Raw genomic sequence first — 21,564 nt, 5'->3', positions numbered from 1 at the left:
ATACTCAAAATTCTTTAAGCTAGGCTTTAGCAGTATATGAACCGAGAACTTCCAGATAATCAAGCTGGATTTAGAAAAGGCAGAGGAACCTATAGTCATACTCATAGTCTATTCTTTCCCTTCTTTATGATGAAGAGGTCTCTTTTTAAATCAAAGGCCAATCCCTTTCACCTATGAAAATGTCTATCCTTTCTCATCTTCCTTATCTATTTATCTGTTGATGTACACTTACGCTGCTACATGTTTTGGCTATTATAAATAGTGCTGCTATGAACACAGGGGTGCATGCACCTTTTTGAACTAGGGTTTTTGTCTTTTCTGGATACACACCCAAGAGTGGAATTGTTGGATCAAATGGTAGTTCTATTCTTAGTTTTTGGAGGGATCTTCATACTGTTTTCCATAGTAGCTATACCAATTTACTTTCCCACCCACAGTTTACCCTTTTCTCCACACCCTCTCTAGCATTTATTACTTGTAAACTTTTTGATGATGGCCATTTTGACCAGTGTGAGTAATATCTCATTGTGGTTTTCATTTGCACTTCCCTAATAATTAGCAGTTTTGAGCACCTTTTCATATGCCTGTTGGCCATTTGTATGTCTTTTTGGAGAAATGTCTATTTAGGTCTTCTAATAATTTTTGATTGAGTTATTTTTTAAATTGAGTTGTACGAGTTCTTTGAAGTTTTGGAAATTAACCCCTTATATGACACAACATTTGCAAATGTTTTCTCCCATTCAGTGGGTTACATTTTAGTTGTTGATTTCGTACACTGTGCAAAAGCTTTTAAATTTGATTAGGTTCCATTTGTTTATCTTTGCTTTTATTTCTTTTGCCTTGGGAGACTGAGCTAAGAAAATACTGCTGTGATTTATCAAAGAATGTTTTGCCTATGTGTTCTTCTAGGTAATGGCCTCATAGAATGAATTTGGTAATGTTTCCTCCTCTTTAGTCTTCTGGAATAGTTTGAGAAAGATAAGTTCTTTGTATGTTTGGTGGAATTCTTCAGTAAAATTATCTAGTCTGGGCTTTTGGGGAGTTTTTTGGTGTTGTCATTGTTAAAAAAAATTTTTTTAAAACAGATTCTGTTTTACTTCTAGCGATCAGTCTGTTCAAAGTCTGTTTCTTCTTACTCAGTTTTAGCAAGCAGTAGGTTTACAAAAACTTGTCCATTTTTTCAAAGTTGTCCCAATTTGGTGGCATAGGAGTTTTACGGTGTCATGTCTAACATTTAAGTCTTTAAGTCATTTTGAGTTTATTTTTGTATATGGTGTGAGGGAATGTTCTAACTTCATTGATTTACATGCATCTGTCCGACCTTCCCAACACTACTTCCTAAAGAAACTGCCTTCTCTCCATTGTCTATTCTTGTTTCCTTTGTCAAAGATTAATTGTGTGAGTTTAGGTGTGTGAGTTTATTCGTGGGTTCTTTATCTTGTCCTACTGGATCCATATATCTGTTTTTGTGCCAATTCCATGCTTCCCCCCGCCCATGCTTTTTGATGACTGTAGCTTTGTGTTATTCTAAAGTCTAGGAATATTATGCCTACAGTTGTTCTTTTTCTTCAGGATTGCTTTGGCAATTCTGAGTCTTTTGAGGTCCTAAAAAAATTTTAGGAATGTTTGTTCTAATTCTGCAGAAAATGTCATGGGTTATTTGAAAGGGATTGCATTAAATCTGTAGATTGCTTTGGGTAGTATGCCCATTTTAATAATATGAATTCTTCCATCCAAGAGCACAGGATATCTTTCCATTTCTTTGAATTGGCTTCAATTAGCTTTACCAATGTTTTATAGTTCTCAGTATACAGGTCTTTCACTTTCTTGGTTAGTTTTATTTCTAGGTTTTCTGTTTGGAGGGGCTTCTCCATAAAATTTTGAACAGGACTTTAAAAAAATATTTCTGATACTTGTTGGCTTAAAGAAATTCAACGCATTTCTGTATATTAATATGGTATCCTATTACCTTACTGAACTTATTTATTAGATCTAATAGTTTTTGTGTGGAGGATTCAGGGTTTTCTGTATAAAGAATCATGTTATCTGCATAGGATGACAGTTTTACTTCTTTCCTTCCAATGTGGATACCATTTATTTACTCTTCTTATCTGTTTGCTGTGGCTAGAACTTCCAATACTATGTTGAATAGAAGTGATGAGAGCAGGCATCTTTGCTTTGTTCCTGAATTCAGCAGGAAGGTTTTCAGCTTATCACCATTGAGTATTATATTGGCTATGGATTTGTCAAAAATGACTTTTATTATGTTGAGATATGTTTCCTCTATACTCACTTTGTTGAGATTTTTTTAAAACATAATTTATTTGTTTTAGGCTGTGCTAGATCTTTGTTGCTATGCAGGTTTTTCTCTAGTTGTGGCAAGCAGGGGCTACTGTTTGTTACAGTGCATGAGCTTCTCTTGTTGTAGGGCACAGGCTCTAGTGCACACAGGCTTCAGTACCTGTGGTATGTGGGCTCGGGAGTTGTGGTTCCCAGGTTCTAGAGGACAGGTTCAACAGTTGTGTTGCTTTGGCTTAGCTGTTCCACAGCAAGTGGGATCTTCCCAGATCAGGGATTGAACCTATATTTCCTACATAGGCAGGCAGATTTTTTACCACTGAGCCACCAGGTAAGCTCCTAGTGATAGTTTTTATCATGAATGTGTGTTGAATTTTATCAAATGCTTTTTCTGCACCTATTTAGATGATCAGGTGGCTGTCATCTCATTGATTGATTTGCATATCTTGAATCATCCTTGCAATTCTGGAATGAATACAACTTGATCATGGTATATGATCCTTTTTATGTATAGTTAGATACAGTTTGCTAATATTTCATTGAGAATTTCTGCAACTATATTCATCAAAGATACTGGCCTGTAATTTTCTTTTTTTGTGGTATCTTTGTCTGGTTTTACTATCAGGGGTGGTTTCACAGTATGACTTTGGTAGTGTTTCTTCCTCTTCAATATTTTGGAATACTTTGAGAGGGATAAGTTTTTCTTTGTATGTTTGGTAGAATTCTCCAATAAAGCCATCTGGTCCTGGACTTTTGTTTGCCAGGAGTTTTTGGTTTGGGGGTTTGTTTGTTTATTTGATTACAGATTCTATTTCATTTCTAGTGATCATTCTGTTCAAATTACCTGTTTCATTTTGACTCAGTTTTAACAAACTTGTTTACAGAAACTTATCCATTTTTTTCTAGGTTTGTTGGCATATATTCACAGAATTTATGAGTTTTTAAAATTTCTACAATATTGGATGTTATTTTTCTGCCTTCATTTCTTATTTTGTTTGGGTCCTCCCTCTTTTCTTCTTAGTGAGCCTGGCTAGAGGTGTCAATTTTGCTGTTTATACTTTCAAACAATCAGCTCTTGGTTTCACTGATTTTTTTTCTATTTTTTAAAATTTCTGTTTTATTTCCTCTTTGATCACTACTATTTTATTCCTTCTGCTGACTTCAGATTTTGTTTGTTCTTCTACTTCTCTTAGGAGGAAGGCTCGGTAGTTTGAGATTTTTCTTGCTTTTGAGGAAGCCTGTATGACCATAAAATTCCTTTTAGAACTGACTTTGTTGCATCCCCTAGATTTTGTAAGTTGTTTTCATTGTCATTTGTCTTAATGCTTGAAATAATTTCTATCCATTTTAATCACCAAATCTGGTTGATTATATCTCCTAAATGTCTATGGAATCTGTCTACTCTCTATTTCTTTACAATCTTAGTTCAAGTCACTACAATCTCTTACTTGCCCTCCTACAATAGTCTCCTAACTAAATACATGTCCACTCTTGCCTCTAAGTCCAAAGCATCTCAACACATTATTGACCAGGGGATTTTTGCAGAAACTAATGCCTATGGCATTAATAGGTTTTCAGTCAATAATGTGTTAATGTTATATAAGGGGCAGGTGTATCACCACTAGTGATATTACTGTTTAGCCATGAAATAAGGTTCACTGAGAAAACTTAGAAGTAGAGAAATAGCAGGATGCACACATTCCCTCAGCTATCATTATCTCACAGAAATGCATACTCAATCCAGAAACAGACCTAACATAGAATGAGTTCTAGGAGAGGGTCACTCTTTCCAACCACATAGGAAAACTGCAAATACCTAGATGACTATTAAAGGACTTACAGGTCAGGGGTATGGCCTTGATTTAAAAAAAAAAAAAAAAAGTAACATCTAAAGTTCAATTTTGGGAAGTTGTAAAACAATCACCAAAGATAGTCAGAGATCTTGGTTTCTTAACTGAACTATCTCACCCCTGCTAATAAGCAAAAGGAAAAAAGAGAGAGAGAGAAAGAACAAAAAGAATCATTAGGCCATTAGGAGACCAAGGTCTATTTCTCCTTTTTTTTTTTTTGGATGGCATCATCGACTTGATGGACATGAGTTTGAGCAAGCTCTGGGAGTTGGTCATGGACAAGGAAGCCGGGTGAGCTACAGTCCATGACGTCAGCAAAGAGTCAGACACGACTGAGCAACTGAACTGAACTGTGGCTTATAGGATCTCAGTTCCCCAACCAGGTATTGAACCCAGGCCCTGGCAGGGAAAGTGCCAAGTCCCAACCACTGGACCACCAGGGAATTCCCTATTTTTCCTTTTAACTGAGAACTCTATAAGATCTGGTATCTATTTCTTGAGCCTTATTACATCATGCCTCCTATTTTCTATGCTTTAGTCACATAGGCCTTCTTTGAACTCCTTACAAAGCTAGGTTATTTCCCTCCTCAGGGCATTGCACACATGTTCCATCTGCTTAGTTAACTGCAACCCCCCTTTTTTCCTGACACTCTCAAATAGGTTATAAGTCTAATAAAAGTACTCACAGCATGTTGTATGTAGCCTTTACAGAGTAAATCTCAGAATAAATGATAACTACTTGTGCAATTATTTAACGTGTTTCCCTTGCCAAATCAGGAGCTGCCTTGCTCAGGCTACAGTCCTGGTACTTAGTTGAGCACTCAATCATAATCATGCCCAATAGATATTTGATTAAATGAATGAACAAAATGTGGACTTGAGGAGATAAGGTAAAATAAAGCAAGACGACCTAGCAGTATTTATTATGTAGGAATAATTCTGATTTTGTAGTTCTTTGGCCTTAGATTTCTGAGGAATATGGATAAATCTGGGTCCATACCTATCACATATCTAGCTTAAATATGGCAATAATACAAATAAACCCTTGCTATAACAAACAGCAGAGTAGGAAAGCTAGGACTATAGAGTATTCCTACATAAGAAAACAAATCATTATTTTATACTGCTTTTTACAGTTCACTGATTAATGTGTTGAAGGAAACATGAAATCAGATTCTTGACTTCAATAAGCCTGCACACCTCAACTACTTGAGGCTGCATGCCACAACTACTGAGCCCATGCACCACAACTACTGAAGCCTGAGGACCTAGAGCCTATGGTCTGCAACAAGAGAAACCACTGCAGTGAGAAGCCCATGACCACAAGGAAGAGTAGCCACCACTCGCTATAACTAAAGAAAGCCCATGGGCAGCAATGAAGACCCAGAACAACCAAAAATAAATTTTTAAAACTTAAAAAAAATCACCTGGCAAGTGTTTTTTAAAATATTCAACCGTCTATGGGGTCGCACAGAGTCAGACACGACTGAAGCGACTTAGCAGCAGCAGCTGCAGCAGCAGCAAGTCCCACCTCTACAGATTCTGATTTAATTGAGATCATGGTGGGATCTGGGCATGGGATTTTTTTAAGAGCTCCCTTAAAACTGTATGCTAGGCAGTTCTAGTATACAATCTGGGTTGAGAACCACTGGTTTAAGGAGAAAAGAAGTAGCTTACTGAAGAGTTAGTATTTGAAATGCTCCTTAAACAATAGGTGAAAACTGGATAGGCAAAAACGGGTGAGAATGGGGGCTTCCTTGGTGGTTCAGTTGTAAAGAATCAACCTGTAAATGCAGGGTCATGGATTTGACCCGTGGTTCGGGAAGATCCTACATGCTGCGGAGCAACTTAAGCCCATGCACCACGACTACTGAGATGGCGCTCTGGAGCCTGTGCTCAGCAACAAGAGAAGGCACTGCCATGAGAAGGCTGAGCATGACAACCAGAGAGTAGCCCCTGCTCGCTGTAACTAAAGAAGGCCCATGTGCAGCAACAAAGACTCAGGACAGCTAAAATATAAATAAATAAAGTATTGAATCTTTAAAAAGTCAATAAATCTTCTAAAGAAAAGGGGGGGAGGAGAATGTAAACAAAGGGATTAATGAGTAAGAAATGGCAATAAAGGTGCATAAATGGGAAAACATAAACTGTATATGGGGATGAAGGGTTATTAATGAGTAGACAGACCATTATGGCTGAAGCAAAGTGTTGGCACAAGGGGAGAGTAGAAAATATCCTGCATTTTTATCCTCTAGGAACTATGTTCTACTGAACATTTTTGCTATATTATTGACATGATCAGAGCAGTATTCTGCCACAGAAGTCTAAAGATAAGTTGATAAACTCCTGAATTAGGTGGCAGCTCTAAAAATGGAACGGCTGAAGAGATAACAAGAGGGATGAATCAGTAAGATTTTTTTGGCAAAGCCATAAATGGCACAATAAAAAGAATTTAAAGGCACACTGATAACTATATAATAGAAAACACTATCATGCAAACAGATCTTGATTCTTTCCTCTGAAGTCCTTTAGATCTCAAATGTAAACATCCATCATCAGCAGTCATCCTAGTTCTATCTCTAGGGTTTAACTTCTTTTTCCTTAGAAAGAAAATAAATACGTTTTAATGCAATAATCTGTGCAAAGGGAATTGAGACCTACATAAATACAAAAAAAACTGATTTCCATTCTACAGAATTAATAATTACCTTGTAATTTGATGGTTAAAGAATATTATGCTAAATTTTTTTTTTTGAAGCAGATCATAAGACACCTCTAAATCAAGCTCCTTTAGTTCAGAATAACAATAGCTATTTCTGTATCATACCTTGTATTTGGTCATGGTGCTAAAATGATTATTCCGAAAGAATACACAAAGTTCTCCTTCCTGAACCGTTGAAGTTAGTTCACATAATCCATGGTATGTCAGTTGAGTGGCTGTGTTATTTAGAAACTGCTCAGCTACAAAGCCTAGGAACCAATGCATAATATTAAATGGAAGAATAATTTCAAAATTTAAAACTTTTTCTATTTACACTGTGTTCCAAGTATGAAGAAAGGCCAATCAAAATAAGGCTTTTCTATTATAACATGATGGTGCCAAACTGGAGATTCTTCTTTCTTATTCTGCTATGGAAGATGTATCTGACATTTCCAGGCTAAAGAAATAATTATCTGAAATTCTTTTTATCAATAAATGCATTTACTTATACCACACCTACTTTTGCAAAGAATTTCAATAAAAGAAAGAGACACAATAAAACTAAAACCCAATATAACAAATGAGAAGGCAAGGGTTAGCAATTTAAAACGTGGGTAGGAGCAAAAGTTGTATGTTAACAACCACTTCCCCAAAGGATAGGTGTTTAGAAATTAAAAGCAGCTTCAAGAAACTGAGTTGCTTAAGATTTTGACAAAGATCTCAGATAATTTTCAATTCACAAACTGTTCAATTCTTGCCTTAAAACTAAAAGTAGGCATAAAACCTAACAGAAAACAGTGGGGTAACCGATGACATTTTTATCCTGTTCTTCAACATATGCCACTCATTATATAGATATATTAAGATCAGAAATAGAAATCATCTCTTTTCTTTTCAAACATAATGAAATACAAAGAAGCTTTCTGGGGTTTAATTTAAAAGATATGTATGTACAGTTGATCCTCATTATTCACATGGGTTCATATCTGCAAATTTGCCTATCTAAAATTTATAACTCCAAAAATAAATACTTATTGCATTTCTAAGTATGTACAAAATAGCAAAAAAACTGAGTTACCCAGTATGCACATTCCCCACTGAAGACAAAATAAGCAACACTATGCTTCTTGTTTCAGCTCTCATACTGTGAAGAAGTGTCATTTTCATGTTCTATTTAATGCCACACTTTTCACATTTTGTGAAATTTTTGTGCTTTTTGGGGTGATTTTTAATGTGTAAAATGGTTCCTAAGTATAATGTTGAAGTTAGTATTCCTAAGCACACAAAGGTTGTGATGTGCCTTATAAAGACAATACATATTTTTTACAGCTTCGGTCAGGCATGAGTTACGGGGCTGTTGGCTATGAGTTTAATGTTTATGAATCAACAGAGGTGTCCCTAAACAGAAGCACATACAAAAAACAAGGTTATCTCTTGCCAAGCTGATGAAAATGTGACCAGAAGCTCATAGCTACCTAATCTTCTGTTTCCCTTGAGAGTAGTGGTTTGGTATTGGCTAATTCAGTGTTCACGGCAACTTTATGGGACATAACTTTCAGTAATAATGAAAGTCAATTGTATAAATATTTTAAAAGCCTGTATTTCTCTCTTTCCTTCTTTCTCTTCCTTTCTCCTTTGCTCCCTTTCTTTAAAAGGAATGGAGGGGAGGAGAATGCTCTAAAAAGTTTTATAAGTGAGCAGAGAAGTGCAGATATACGGAGTAAAGATGAATCTGTGTTAAGAAACTGACACCTCAACAAAAAATTGAAAAAAAAGTTGGTAGAAACTTGGTAGGGCCAGAGGCAGCTGTATAATATAGGTTTATTCCACTCCTTTATCATCCCTTACTTTTAATTACTTTTTAGAATTGTGAGTTAAGTTTTATTTGGGGCAAAATGAGGACTGCAGCCCAAGAGACAGCACCTCAGATAGCTCTGAGCGACTGGTCCAAAGAGCGAGTGGAGGAAGGTAATAATATAAGATTTTGGTGAAGGGGGAGTTCAATGCAATCAAGCACTCATTTTACAAAAGGTTTTCTGATAGTCACAAGGAGCTGATGTCACCATGAAGGGATTTAGTGCTTTTCTAGATATGAGGAGATGCAAAGATTGGGATCATGAAATCATTCCTGAAAATATCTCACTATCTAAAGACCTGTTACACCAGTTTCCCTGGAGCACAGACTGCCTCACTCTCCATACTGAATTCCCTTCAGGGAGTGTCAAAGGTCAGCAGCTGCAGCAGCACAGACAGATGGCAAATGCCCTTGTTGTTGTTCTTCACTTGCTGGCAAATGCTCTCAGCAAGTGCCAATTTGTAGTTGACAGGCAAGTGTCAATTTATAGTTGACAGGGCCCATCCCTCACTTTCAGCGTCAAGCCATAGCACTTCCAACTACCAACTGGTTGTAAAAAGTTATCAACATACCACACTATTCCAAGGAATTGGTAAGGCAGGAGGGGAAGTGCAAAAAGTTATACAGAAAGTCACAGCCAAAGGAAACTTATAGCACATCTGCAACTTCTTGGGTTTTATACATTTAGAAATAAGATTCCCCTTAATTATTATCATTATTTTGCTAAGTACTAAGTTACTGAGTGAAACGTATTAGTTATATACTAAAGCACTTACTATTATCTAACATTTAAAATGTAAGTATTATATCTCTGAAAAGTACCATTGCTGTTAGAATATCCATGTAATTAAACACTTCTTTCAGAAAGATGTTTCTAAATGTCCCTTTCATACCACACTCACACAACGTCCTCTCTATAAAACCGTTTCAAAAAGATACAAAAATTCAGTGGAGCTATAGCACAATATTACTTTCATATATGAAATTCCAAAATTTAACCCTAGAAAAGTCTTTCTCAGCTATTCATTTGTTTCTGGCGATCAGGACATGTATTCATGAGAAGAAGCGATTTGCTTAAGGACATAAAACTAGTTATGGCAAAGTGAAGACTGGAACTTAATGGTATTAAGTTAAAAAATTTACTGCATTATAAATGCAAATTTATTGCATTACAAATGTAAACTGAACTTTATTTCTCCCTGAACCACAGAGCATAGCTTAACTTAGACTTAGATAAATGTTTCCTAATTCTTCTACCAATTTATAAACAGTGACATATTCAAAAGCTTCATCTAGTTTTAACTTTTCATAGCTAAACAAATTATGGAGTTTCAAAGCATAATCTCAGTGATTATTTATTAATTACAAATGGCAAAGGACATCTTTCCAATAAAAATATCTGGTAAATATCACCTTAATTGAATTTGAACATCACCAACAACAGGACAGTCAGACATGATGTGCCACTCGATTTGATGCACTAGGAAAGACACAATGCCACCTATGTAGTAACCCCACTGAAGATATTTAACACAAGTCTACTTAGGAGGAAACAATCAAATGAATCAAACTTGAGGACTATTTTATAAAACAATTAGGCTGGATTATAAAGAAAAGTAAATACCACAAAAGACCAAAAAGAAAAATAGAGATCTGTTCTAAATTACAGGAGACTAAGTTGGTATGATAATTAAATGATACCTGATTGAAGCCTATATTGAAAAATCTTAAAAAGTTATAAGGGGCATTATTGGGATAACTGGGTAATTTTGAATATAAATAGTATGTTAGATACTGGTAGTGTATCAATGCTAAATTTCCTGAGATAATTGTATTGTGATTACAGGGGAATATTCTTTGTTCTTAGAAGACAAATACTGGGGAGTTAATGGATAGTGTTATAATATTTGCAATTAATTATTACATGATTTAAAACCAGGAAAAAAATGTGTGTGAATACAGAAAGAAAGTAAAACTTGAATACATTAGTAATTTGTGAATTTAGATGAAACATATATATGTATGTACATACGCACATATTCATTGTGCTATTCCAACTTTATGGGTTGGAGTTTTTTCAAAATGAAAGAGAAAGAAAAACAAAAGGAAATCAATATTATTTAATAAAAAATAATATGAACTCAAACTATAACCTTCAGTGTTTTATGGCACATAATAAAGGCTCAGTAGGTACTTGAATAAGTGAATATGCTGGAAAAATTTCCTTAAGCCTTTTTTTTTTTAAATCTAGAGACAGTTGTTAAAGAAATTATTCCTGAGAGAGCACCTGGAATTAATGACAAGCTTTGTGGAGTCTGGCAGCTAGTACTGAGCTATTTTTTTCCTTGCTGATTTTTGCTGCCATGCTATAACCCATCATTATAACTTGAATCAAAAAAATATTAACATCCAAAAGAGGCAGCAAATAATAAATAGTCTATGTACACGAAAAGTTCTGTACTTTTACTTACGAGATACTGCCATCAAAAGAAAACAAATATTTTCTGAAAGAAGTTGAAAGAATGTCTAATTCTATTTGACCAATAGCTAAATAATATTTCTTTTTCATCAAAAAAGAATGATAGTAAAAGTATTTCTTGTATTCTGCACCTAATGGAAATGAAACTTTTGAATTAAAAAAAAAATAAGCAGTTACCATCTAAGGCCAAAGTTCAATAATTTTTAATACAGGATTAGAAATAATAAAACATTTTGGGATATTTTATGATTCAGAAGGAAAGTTACAGTTGTAAGGCTAAATAGAAAAAGAAAGCAGACTTCTTCAGCTGAATAACATACCCAAGAAAATATGGTGAAGAAAATGGAAAAAAGCTAATTGCTACATTATATAAGTAAAAAGGTCCATCATGGTCTTTCATTTCATTACTGATGTCATAGTGCCTTTATACATGCATCCACTGGGATTGAATACTTATTTCAATCAGACTACATATTTGTAATTTCTTATAAACAAAAAACTAGTTGAGCTCTTTAATTGTACTGAATTCCATATATAATTTTTCTTTGAAATGGAAATCTGATAAGCACAATTTCACCATTATAAAATTTACATATCAAGGAATTAATCAGCTTGGTATATATTAACTGGAAATTCTGTACCGCTAAAGAGGAAGATTCCTTCTTGTTTTTACCAAGATGTTCTTCTCAAGTTATCAATATTATACAAATTAGCTACCTTTTTCAATATCCCAGAAATCAATGCTAGAGAAATAATAATATTAAATAGTTGTAAAACCACTTTAGTGATGAAGGGACTTTCAGTTGTTGTTCATTCTGCAAGTGTAATAAGTGCTACCCATGTTACAATGCAGCCTCACTTGGTGAAAATGCTGTTAATAGTGTTTCCTATAGTTTCTTACCTCATACATATATTCGTCCAAATATCACTTATTGGCTATCATTTTATCTGTTAACACTTTCTAGATCCAATTGTTCTCTCAATTATTATTGAATAACATACTGCAAGTTACTGAGAAAGTAGGAATCCACAGAGAAGTAATTTCTTTGTAGCCTGCTTTCTAAGAAATATTTACAGAGCATGGATAAAGAATAGAATGTTCTAGTGAGCAGAATTTTGTTAACTAAGGGAAGACATTTTTTGTGACAACTTTTCTTGCTCCTCCCTCTCCTAAAATTTAAACTTTGCTGCCTTAGGTTGTAGTGAAAGAGGTGTCACACAAATCAATCATCAATATCCCTGAATATTTATGTCTAGATAATTGAGCAATAATTAGTTGGGGTTCTTATTAACCAATATAATTTGAGATTCACCTACATATCTTCTTTCATATGTTCTTAACTCTTGTAGTCACTTGGCTTTAATTTTTTAACATGTAGTGATTATAATAGATTTTTATTATACTTCATGTGAAAGAACTGTGTCTGAGACAGAAAGATGAAGCTTATCACCTCCTTTTCACTATTTGTCTTTCTTCTGTTAATCCTTCAACCCGAGGAGAACAGGAGACTTAGTATTTGTGTATATTTATGAAAAAGTGAAGTGGGTGTTAGGGAAATTATACCAAATACTATGGTTCCTGACAGCATTTTGGTTTCAAATCTGCTCTTCCCTTCACTGACGGGAACACAGTTTTAAAAAAAGAAAAAAGAAACCATTTCTATATTGATGAATTTAGCAATACTTACTTTTAGTTAAGAATAGGAAAACTGATCAAGAGTGTACTCTGATCCAGAATAGAACTTTAACATACTATACTGTACTGAAATGTAAGGCAGAGCTCTACTAAAATGAACATGAGTACCATAACACACATCTCACTCAGTCAACTAAAGTGTTCAAGAGAATTATAAAGTTCCCTCAGTACTCCCAAATAATAACCCTTTTTAAAAAGAGCAATTATCAGTAACCCCTGGTAATTGGCCATATCAAAGATAGCAAGTGATTCCAAAGACTTTTATTAGAATCCAGACCTGATTTTACAAGGCAAGTAAAAGGCGTCCTAGGAAAAACCTTTCACTGGCACCTTTATGAATAATTACTTCTTTTTAAAAAATAATTACTTCTTTTAATTCCCACAGGTAGCATCACTTTTATTTTTAGAAGTTGTATTTAAGACATTTAAAAGATATTAAATTATAGGACAAGTTAGTCTGCAAGAATAAGTCAGGTATTAGCAGCACTCACCCACCTTCACTAACCAGCTCACTATTTTCTGACTGCTTACAAGAGATGATCTTCTCCACTAGCTGGTTGTAGCTGCAGTTACCAACAGCTTTTACAATGTCATCAATCTAGAAAACAAATGACTGTCTCAGTAATCATCATAAAGTTATTATAAAAACAGTTACAAAAAAACTTACATCACTCTTGAGGCTTTTATTCTAATACAATACTAAATTTAAAATTATTACTGATGAAAAAAATTAATCACTAAAACCAACACCCAACAGTTTTCAAATTTGTTTATAGCTCACTATAGCATAGTATGAAAAATACTGCTTAGCTTTATAAAATGGAATTATTATATACAACTTTATTTCTAAAGATTGTAAAGATGTATTTAAGTGATTAAAATTTAAAAAGTAATCTTATTTCAGGAAGAAAATTAAGAAAATCACATTTCTTTTAATTGAAAAAACAAATGTTTTGTATTTAAAGCAAGGCAAATCTAAAAGATGGTAATTTATGGGTTAATAAGGTTTTCCCATTTTATTACTTAGTTCCCTAGCAAAGTATACTGGAGATACAAGTAAACATAACTAATTTACTTCCTTAAAGGAAAGTTAATATATATTCCTAAGAGAAAATATTTGCCTCATGATTCTTATTTTGTCTGTGGAGGTAAGGCAGAAAAATAAATTCAAAGTTTTAAAGTATAGGACAATAAAATTGGGCATCTCTACTCTCCTTCCATTATACTTTGCTTTGACTATTGAAGAAAAACAGATTTCTGCTGTCTAAACAACTTACTTTGATTTCAGTATATTCCTAAAATATTTTGTAAGTTATTTACATGTACTTAATTAATATATTAACATAAATTTATATAATGAAATAAAAAATAAGAGGGGCAATATTTTCTTTCCATATCCAAATGACCTTCTTGAATACCACAAGAACCGACAGATTTGCACAAGTAACAGTAAGAACAGCAGTTTTAAAACAGAGAGTGTTTTAAAAAGTTAAAAGATTTCGAAACTCAAGTTGTTTCTCAAGTATCTAAGTTTTCATTCCACTGCTGTATAGCAAAGTTTGAGAACAACTTCTTTAGGCTATAATTTATTTCCTCTATCTCTGCAAAATTTAAGGGTGGTAAAAGCCTCTTAATCATGCAAGTGTACTAATGGTTGGCTGAAGATAAGTTAATTGAATAAGTTAAAGCAGAGAACTGTGGAAAATGTTATATACATATCTTAAACATTTCATGTTAACTTAAAACACAACTGTATTCACTTGTCAACCTTCTGACGCAGAGCCAAAATAAGGCTGTTTCTTTGAAAGTGGATCTTTTGGCTATGATTCTATGTAAACAACACAAGAATATGCCTTCCAGTTTTAATTTATTTAAAATGAAAACTTAGGGCCTTAAGAAGCAGTTTGAGAGTATAATCTCTTTGGATTTTCATTATTTTTTGGAACATCTTTACTGATTACAACAACTATCTTTAGTGTTCAACTTCATTAAGTCTTTCCAAAGTACTGAATTTTCAATCCTAAGAAATCCACATAAACACACCTAGAATAATACATGATCAATATATAAAAATCAGTTGTATGTCTATAGACTAGTGATGGACAATACAAAGATTTCAACTTTTCATAGGCAGAATCTCTACATTAATTAGTATTTTATCAATTAACTCATTTGGATGTCTTTTATGTACTACTATGTACCAGGTGCTATTAGAGAAACTGAAGACTAAGCAGTGAATAAATATATTAGCAAATACATAATATACTAAGTAAGTGTATGTAGTGATAAGAAGCTGTTCTTTGTTTTCATTGTACTATAGCATTCCATAGTATGAATATAAGTTATTCATTCATCTTTTGATGAATATTCAAGTTGCTTTCAGTTTGGGGTGATGAAAAACAACACTGCTATGAACATTCTTTGTACATTTATCCTGTTTCAAAAATCTAGATTTTCTCTAGCAAATTTGCCTTGTCAAATTCCTGAGTCTTATCTTCAACTTTACTAGATAACTCTCAACTGCTTTCCAAAGGAGGTAGTCAGTTTGTTATCATTAGCATGGTATGAAAATTCTCTATATTGCATATCTTCTCCAACATTAGTATTCTCAGACTTCTAAACGTTAGCCATTCTGAAGTGTGTATTTTGATTTTAATTTGCATTTCTCTGATGACTAGTTCATATGTTCACAGGTCATTTGGGTATCCATTTTTTGAAGGGTTTCTTCAAGCCTGTTTTGAAGAATTTTAGCTTTGCTAGTCTTCTTTATTATCTATTTTCTATTTTAATACTTTTGCTCTTAGGATAGATAAATAGCTCATTAATTTTCAGTCTTTTACTATTCCTTAACATATGACTTTTAGGGCTTTAAAAACTTTTAGCTAAATCTCACAAATTTTGATAAAGATTTAGCTGCTGTGTAGTTTAAAACACACTTTGTTTCATTATGAGTGTTTGATTCAAACAGTCTCTACTGATTTTCTCTACTGATTTCTAGATTAATTACATTGTGGTCAGAGACTATTTTACACTTCGTTTATTTTAAATCCTTACAAATTTGTTGAAACTTGGCTTTATAACAGCATTAGGTCAAGTTGATGAAAGTGAAAGAGAGTGAAAAAGTTGGCTTAAAGCTCAACATTCAGAAAACGAAGATCATGGCATCTGGTCCCATCACTTCATGGGAAATAGATGGGGAAACAGCAGAAACAGTGTCAGACTTTATTTTGGGGGGGGGTCCAAAATCACTGCAGATGGTGACTGCAGCCATGAAATTAAAAGACGCTTACTCCTTGGAAGAAAAGTTATGACCAACCTAGATAGCATATTCAAAAGCAGAGACATTACTTTGCCAACAAAGGTCCGTCTAGTCAAAGCCATGGTTTTTCCAGTAGTCATGTATGGATGAGAGCTGGACTGTGAAGAAAGCTGAGTGCCAAAGAATTGATGCTTTTGAAGTGTGGTGTTGGAGAAGACTCTTGAGAGTCCTTTGAACTGCAAGGAGATCCAACCAGTCCATTCTAAAGGAGATCAGCCCTGGGTGTTCTTTGGAAGGAATTATGCTATAGCTGAAATTCCAATACTTTGGCCACCTCATGTGAAGAGTTGACTCATTGGAAAAGACTCTGATGCTGGGAGGGATTGGGGGCAGGAGAAGAAGGGTATGACAGAGGATGAGATGGCTATATGGCATCACCGACTCGATGGACGTGAGTTTGAGTGAACTCCAGGAGTTGGTGATGGACAGGGAGGTGTACTGCGATTCATGGGGTCACAGAGTTGGACACGACTGGGCGACTGAACTGAAATGAACTGAACTGAGGTCAAGTTTTATAAATATCATTAGTACATAAAAAGAATGGATAGTCAGGTTCATAGAAAACAAGGAAAGGCTGAGAAAGCAGCATAGACAAAGGGAGACTGTGAAGCTACAATGATTAAAATGCAATATAATACTCTGGATTGGATTCTGGAATATAAAAAGAATTAGTGAAAAAACTAGTGAAATGTGAGAACTGTAATATAGTTAATAGTAATGTACCAACATTAAATCTCTAAGTTTTGACACATGTATTATGGTCATGTATGAGTAGGAGAAATTGGGTGAAGAATGTATGGGAATTCTGAATACTATCTTTGCAAATTTCCTGTAAATCTAGAATTAGTCAAAAATAAAAAGTTCATTAATTTTTTGAAAAGAATATATGTTTATTAGGTTATCTTTTCTGCTTCTATCAATTATAGTGACAAGTACTGTAAAAGCTTCCAGTATGACAAATTTATTTCTTCTTATTAAATTCTGCTTTATGTACATGGAGTTTATGTTATTAGTTGCATACAAATTCTGTTTTCCATTGTTAAAAACTGACCTTTACTCTCTGTGGTGATTCCCAAGAGTTCAAGGAATAAACAGTCAATCAGAGTATTTATTTTCCAGGTGTCTCCAGACTTATACATATTTGAAATGATTATATCTTCTTAGAAAATTAAACATTCTGTCTTTAGCAATGCTTTTTGACTCAAAAGTCTATTCTTTCTGATATTACTATTGATACATCAGTTTTCTTTTGATTAGCAAAGTATGGCATCTCTTTTATCTCTTTTTTTATTTGCAATCATTCCGTTTAACTTCAGACTATTTTATATATGTCTCTTCTAACAGCAAATATATATATTTTAATCTGACCTCAGAATCACTGACTTTTAACTAGAGCATTTAGTCCTATTGATATTATTACAATTATTCATATATCTGAATATATTAAAACTACTGTTCTCTCTTTCCCATCAGTTCTACATTTCTTTTTTTTTTTCCTTTAATTTATAATACTGTATTGGTTTTGCCATACATTGACATGAATCCACCACGGGTGTACATGCGTTCCCAAACATGAACCCCCCACCCACCTCCCTCCCCATAATGTCTCTCTGGGTCATCACCGTGCACCAGCCCCAAGCATGCTGTATCCTGCGTCGGACATAGACTGGCGATTCAATTCTTACATGATAGTATACATGTTACAATGCCATTCTCCCAAATCATCCCACCCTCTCCCTCTCCCTCTGAGTCCAAAAGTCCGTTATACACATTTGTGTCTTTTTTGCTGTCTTGCATATAGGGTCGTCATTGCCATCTTTCTAAATTCCATATATATGTGTTAGTATACTGTATTGGTGTTTTTCTTTCTGGCTTACTTCACTCTGTATAATCAGCTCCAGTTTCATCCGTCTCATCAGAACTGATTCAAATATATTCTTTTTAACAGCTGAGTAATACTCCATTGTGTATATGTACCACAGCTTTCTTATCCATTCATCTGCTGATGGACATCTAGGTTGTTTCCATGTCCTGGCTATTATAAACAGTGCTGCGATGAACATTGGGGTACACGTGTCTCTTTCAATTCTGGTTTCCTCGGTGTGTATGCCCAGCAGTGGGATTGCTGGGTCATAAGGTAGTTCTAGTTGCAATTTTTTAAGGAATCTCCACACTGTTCTCCAAAGTGGCTGTACTAGTTTGCATTCCCACCAACAGTGTAGGAGGGTTCCCTTTTTTCCACACCCTCTCCAGCATTTATTGCTTGCAGATTTTTGGATCGCAGACACTCTGACTGGTGTGAAGTGGTACTTCATTGTGGTTTTGATTTGCATTTCTCTAATAATGAGTGATGTTGAGCATCTTTTCATGTGTTTGTTAGCCATCCGTATGTCTTCTTTGGAGAAATGTCTATTTAGTTCTTTGGCCCATTTTTTGATTGGGTCGTTTATTTTTCTGGAATTGAGCTGCATAAGTTGCTTGTATATTTTTGAGATTAGTTGTTTGTCAGTTGCTTCATTTGCTATTATTTTCTCCCATTCAGAAGGCTGTCTTTTCACTTTGCTTATATTTTCCTTTGTTGTGCAGAAGCTTTTAAGTTTAATTAGATCCCATTTGTTTATTTTTGCTTTTATTTCCAGTATTCTGGGAGGTGGATCATAGAGGATCCTGCTGTGATTTATGTCGGAGAGTGTTTTGCCTATATTCTCCTCTAGGAGTTTTATAGTTTCTGGTCTTACATTTAGATCTTTAATCCATTTTGAGTTTATTTTTGTGTATGGTGTTAGAAAGTGATCTAGTTTCATTCTTTTACAAGTGGTTGACCAGTTTTTCCAGCACCACTTGTTAAAGAGATTGTCTTTACTCCATTGTATATTCTTGCCTCCTTTGTCAAAGATAAGGTGTCCATATGTGTGTGGATTTATCTCTGGGCTTTCTATTTTGTTCCATTGATCTATATGTCTGTCTTTGTGCCAGTACCATACTGTCTCGATGACTGTGGCTTTGTAGTAGAGCCTGAAGTCAGGCAAGTTGATTCCTCCAGTTCCATTCTTCTTTCTCAAGATTGCTTTGGCTATTCGAGGTTTTTTGTATTTTCATACAAATCTTGAAATTATTTGTTCTAGTTCTGTGAAAAATACGGCTGGTAGCTTGATAGGGATTGCGTTGAATTTGTAAATTGCTTTGGGTAGTATACTCATTTTCACTATATTGATTCTTCCAATCCATGAACATGGTATATTTCTCCATCTATTAGTGTCCTCTTTGATTTCTTTCACCAGTGTTTTATAGTTTTCTATATATAGGTCTTTAGTTTCTTTAGGTAGATATATTCCTAAGTATTTTATTCTTTTCGTTGCAATGGTGAATGGAATTGTTTCCTTAATTTCTCTTTCTACTTTCTCATTATTAGTGTATAGGAATGCAAGGGATTTCTGTGTGTTGATTTTATATCCTGCAACTTTACTATAGTCATTGATTAGCTCTAGTAATTTTCTGGTGGAGTCTTTAGGGTTTCCTATGTAGAGGATCATGTCATCTGCAAACAGTGAAAGTTTTACTTCTTCTTTTCCAATTTGGATTCCTTTTATTTCTTTTTCTGCTCTGATTGCTGTGGCCAAAACTTCCAAAACTATGTTGAATAGTAGCAGTGAAAGTGGGCACCCTTGTCTTGTTCCTGACTTTAGGGGAAATGCTTTCAATTTTTCACCACTGAGGATAATGTTTGCTGTGGGTTTGTCATATATAGCTTTTATTATGTTGAGGTATGTTCCTTCTATTCCTGCTTTCTGGAGAGTTTTTATCATAAATGGATGTTGAATTTTGTCAAAGGCCTTCTTTGCATCTATTGAGATAATCATATGGTTTTTATTTTTCAATTTGTTAATGTGGTGAATTACATTGATTGATTTGTGGATATTGAAGAATCCTTGCATCCCTGGGATAAAGCCCACTTGGTCATGGTGTATGATCTTTTTAATGTGTTGTTGGATTCTGATTGCTAGAATTTTGTTGAGGATGTTTGCATCTATGTTCATCAGTGATATTGGCCTAGAGTTTTCTTTTTTTGTAGTATCTTTGTCAGGTTTTGGTATTAGGGTGATGGTGGCCTCATAGAATGAGTTTGGAAGTTTACCTTCCTCTGCAATTTTCTGGAAGAGTTTGAGGAGGATAGGTGTTAGCTCTTCTGTAAATTTTTGGTAGAATTCAGCTGTGAAGCCGTCTGGACCTGGGCTTTTGTTTGCTGGAAGATTTCTGATTACAGTTTCAATTTCCGTGCTTGTGGTGGGTCTGTTAAGATTTTCTATTTCTTCCTGGTTCAGTTTTGGAAAATTGTACTTTTCTAACAATTTGTCCATTTCTTCCACGTTGTCCATTTTATTGGCATATAACTGCTGATAGTAGTCTCTTATGATCCTTTGTATTTCTGTGTTGTCTGTTGTGATCTCTCCATTTTCATTTCTAATTTTATTGATTTGATTTTTCTCTCTTTGCTTCTTGATAAGTCTGGCTAATGGCTTGTCAATTTTATTTATCCTTTCAAAGAACCAGCTTTTGGCTTTGTTGATTTTTGCTATGGTCTCTTTTGTTTCTTTTGCATTTATTTCTGCCCTAATTTTTAAGATTTCTTTCCTTCTACTAACTCTGGGGTTCTCCAATTCTTCCTTTTCTAGTTGCTTTAGGTGTAGAGTTAGGTTATTTATTTGACTTTTTTCTTGTTTCTTGAGGTATGCCTGTATTGCTATGAACTTTCCTCTTAGCACTGCTTTTATAGTGTCCCACAGGTTTTGGGTTGTTGTGTTTTCATTTTCATTAGTTTCTATGCATATTTTGATTTCTTTTTTGATTTCTTCTGTGATTTGTTGGTTACTCAGAAGTGTGTTGTTCAACCTCCATATGTTGGAATTTTTAATAGTTTTTCTCCTGTAATTGAGATCTAATCTTAATGCATTATGGTCAGAAAAGATGCTTGGAATGATTTCGATTTTTTTGAATTTATCAAGTTTAGATTTATGGCCCAGGATGTGATCTATCCTGGAGAATGTTCCATGAGCACTTGAGAAAAAGGTGAAATTCATTGTTTTGGGGTGAAATGTCCTATAGATATCAATTAAGTCTAACTGGTCTAATGTATCATTTAAAGTTTGTGTTTCTTTGTTGATTTTCTGTTTAGTTGATCTGTCCATAGGTGTAAGTGGGGTATTAAAGTCTCCCACTATTATTGTGTTATTGTTGATTTCCCCTTTCATACTTGTTAGCATTTGTCTTACATATTGCGGTGCTCCTATATTGGGTGCATATATATTTATAATTGTTATATCTTCTTCTTGGATTGATCCTTTGATCATTATGTAGTGGCCTTCTTT

General features: G+C 34.3%; 1 protein-coding gene across 3 annotated transcripts in view; it reads right to left on the bottom strand.

The window, feature by feature from the left end:
• MINDY2 (MINDY lysine 48 deubiquitinase 2) overlaps positions 1–21,564 on the bottom strand; it is an 80,686-nt gene that overhangs the window by 10,393 nt on the left and 48,729 nt on the right. For all 3 annotated transcript variants that reach the window (XM_068965486.1, XM_068965488.1, XM_068965487.1), the window contains exons 5-6: positions 13,375–13,477; positions 6,976–7,118 (exon numbers count right to left, since the gene is read on the bottom strand). In XM_068965486.1, the coding sequence (XP_068821587.1) occupies positions 6,976–7,118; positions 13,375–13,477 (246 nt within the window). The remainder of the gene's footprint in view (positions 1–6,975; positions 7,119–13,374; positions 13,478–21,564) is intronic.

Source organism: Capricornis sumatraensis, chromosome 2, assembly GCF_032405125.1.
Source record: "Capricornis sumatraensis isolate serow.1 chromosome 2, serow.2, whole genome shotgun sequence".
Lineage (NCBI taxonomy): Eukaryota > Metazoa > Chordata > Mammalia > Artiodactyla > Bovidae > Capricornis > Capricornis sumatraensis.
Note: the sequence above shows the minus strand (reverse complement) of the source record. Positions and strands in the feature narration are given on the sequence as shown.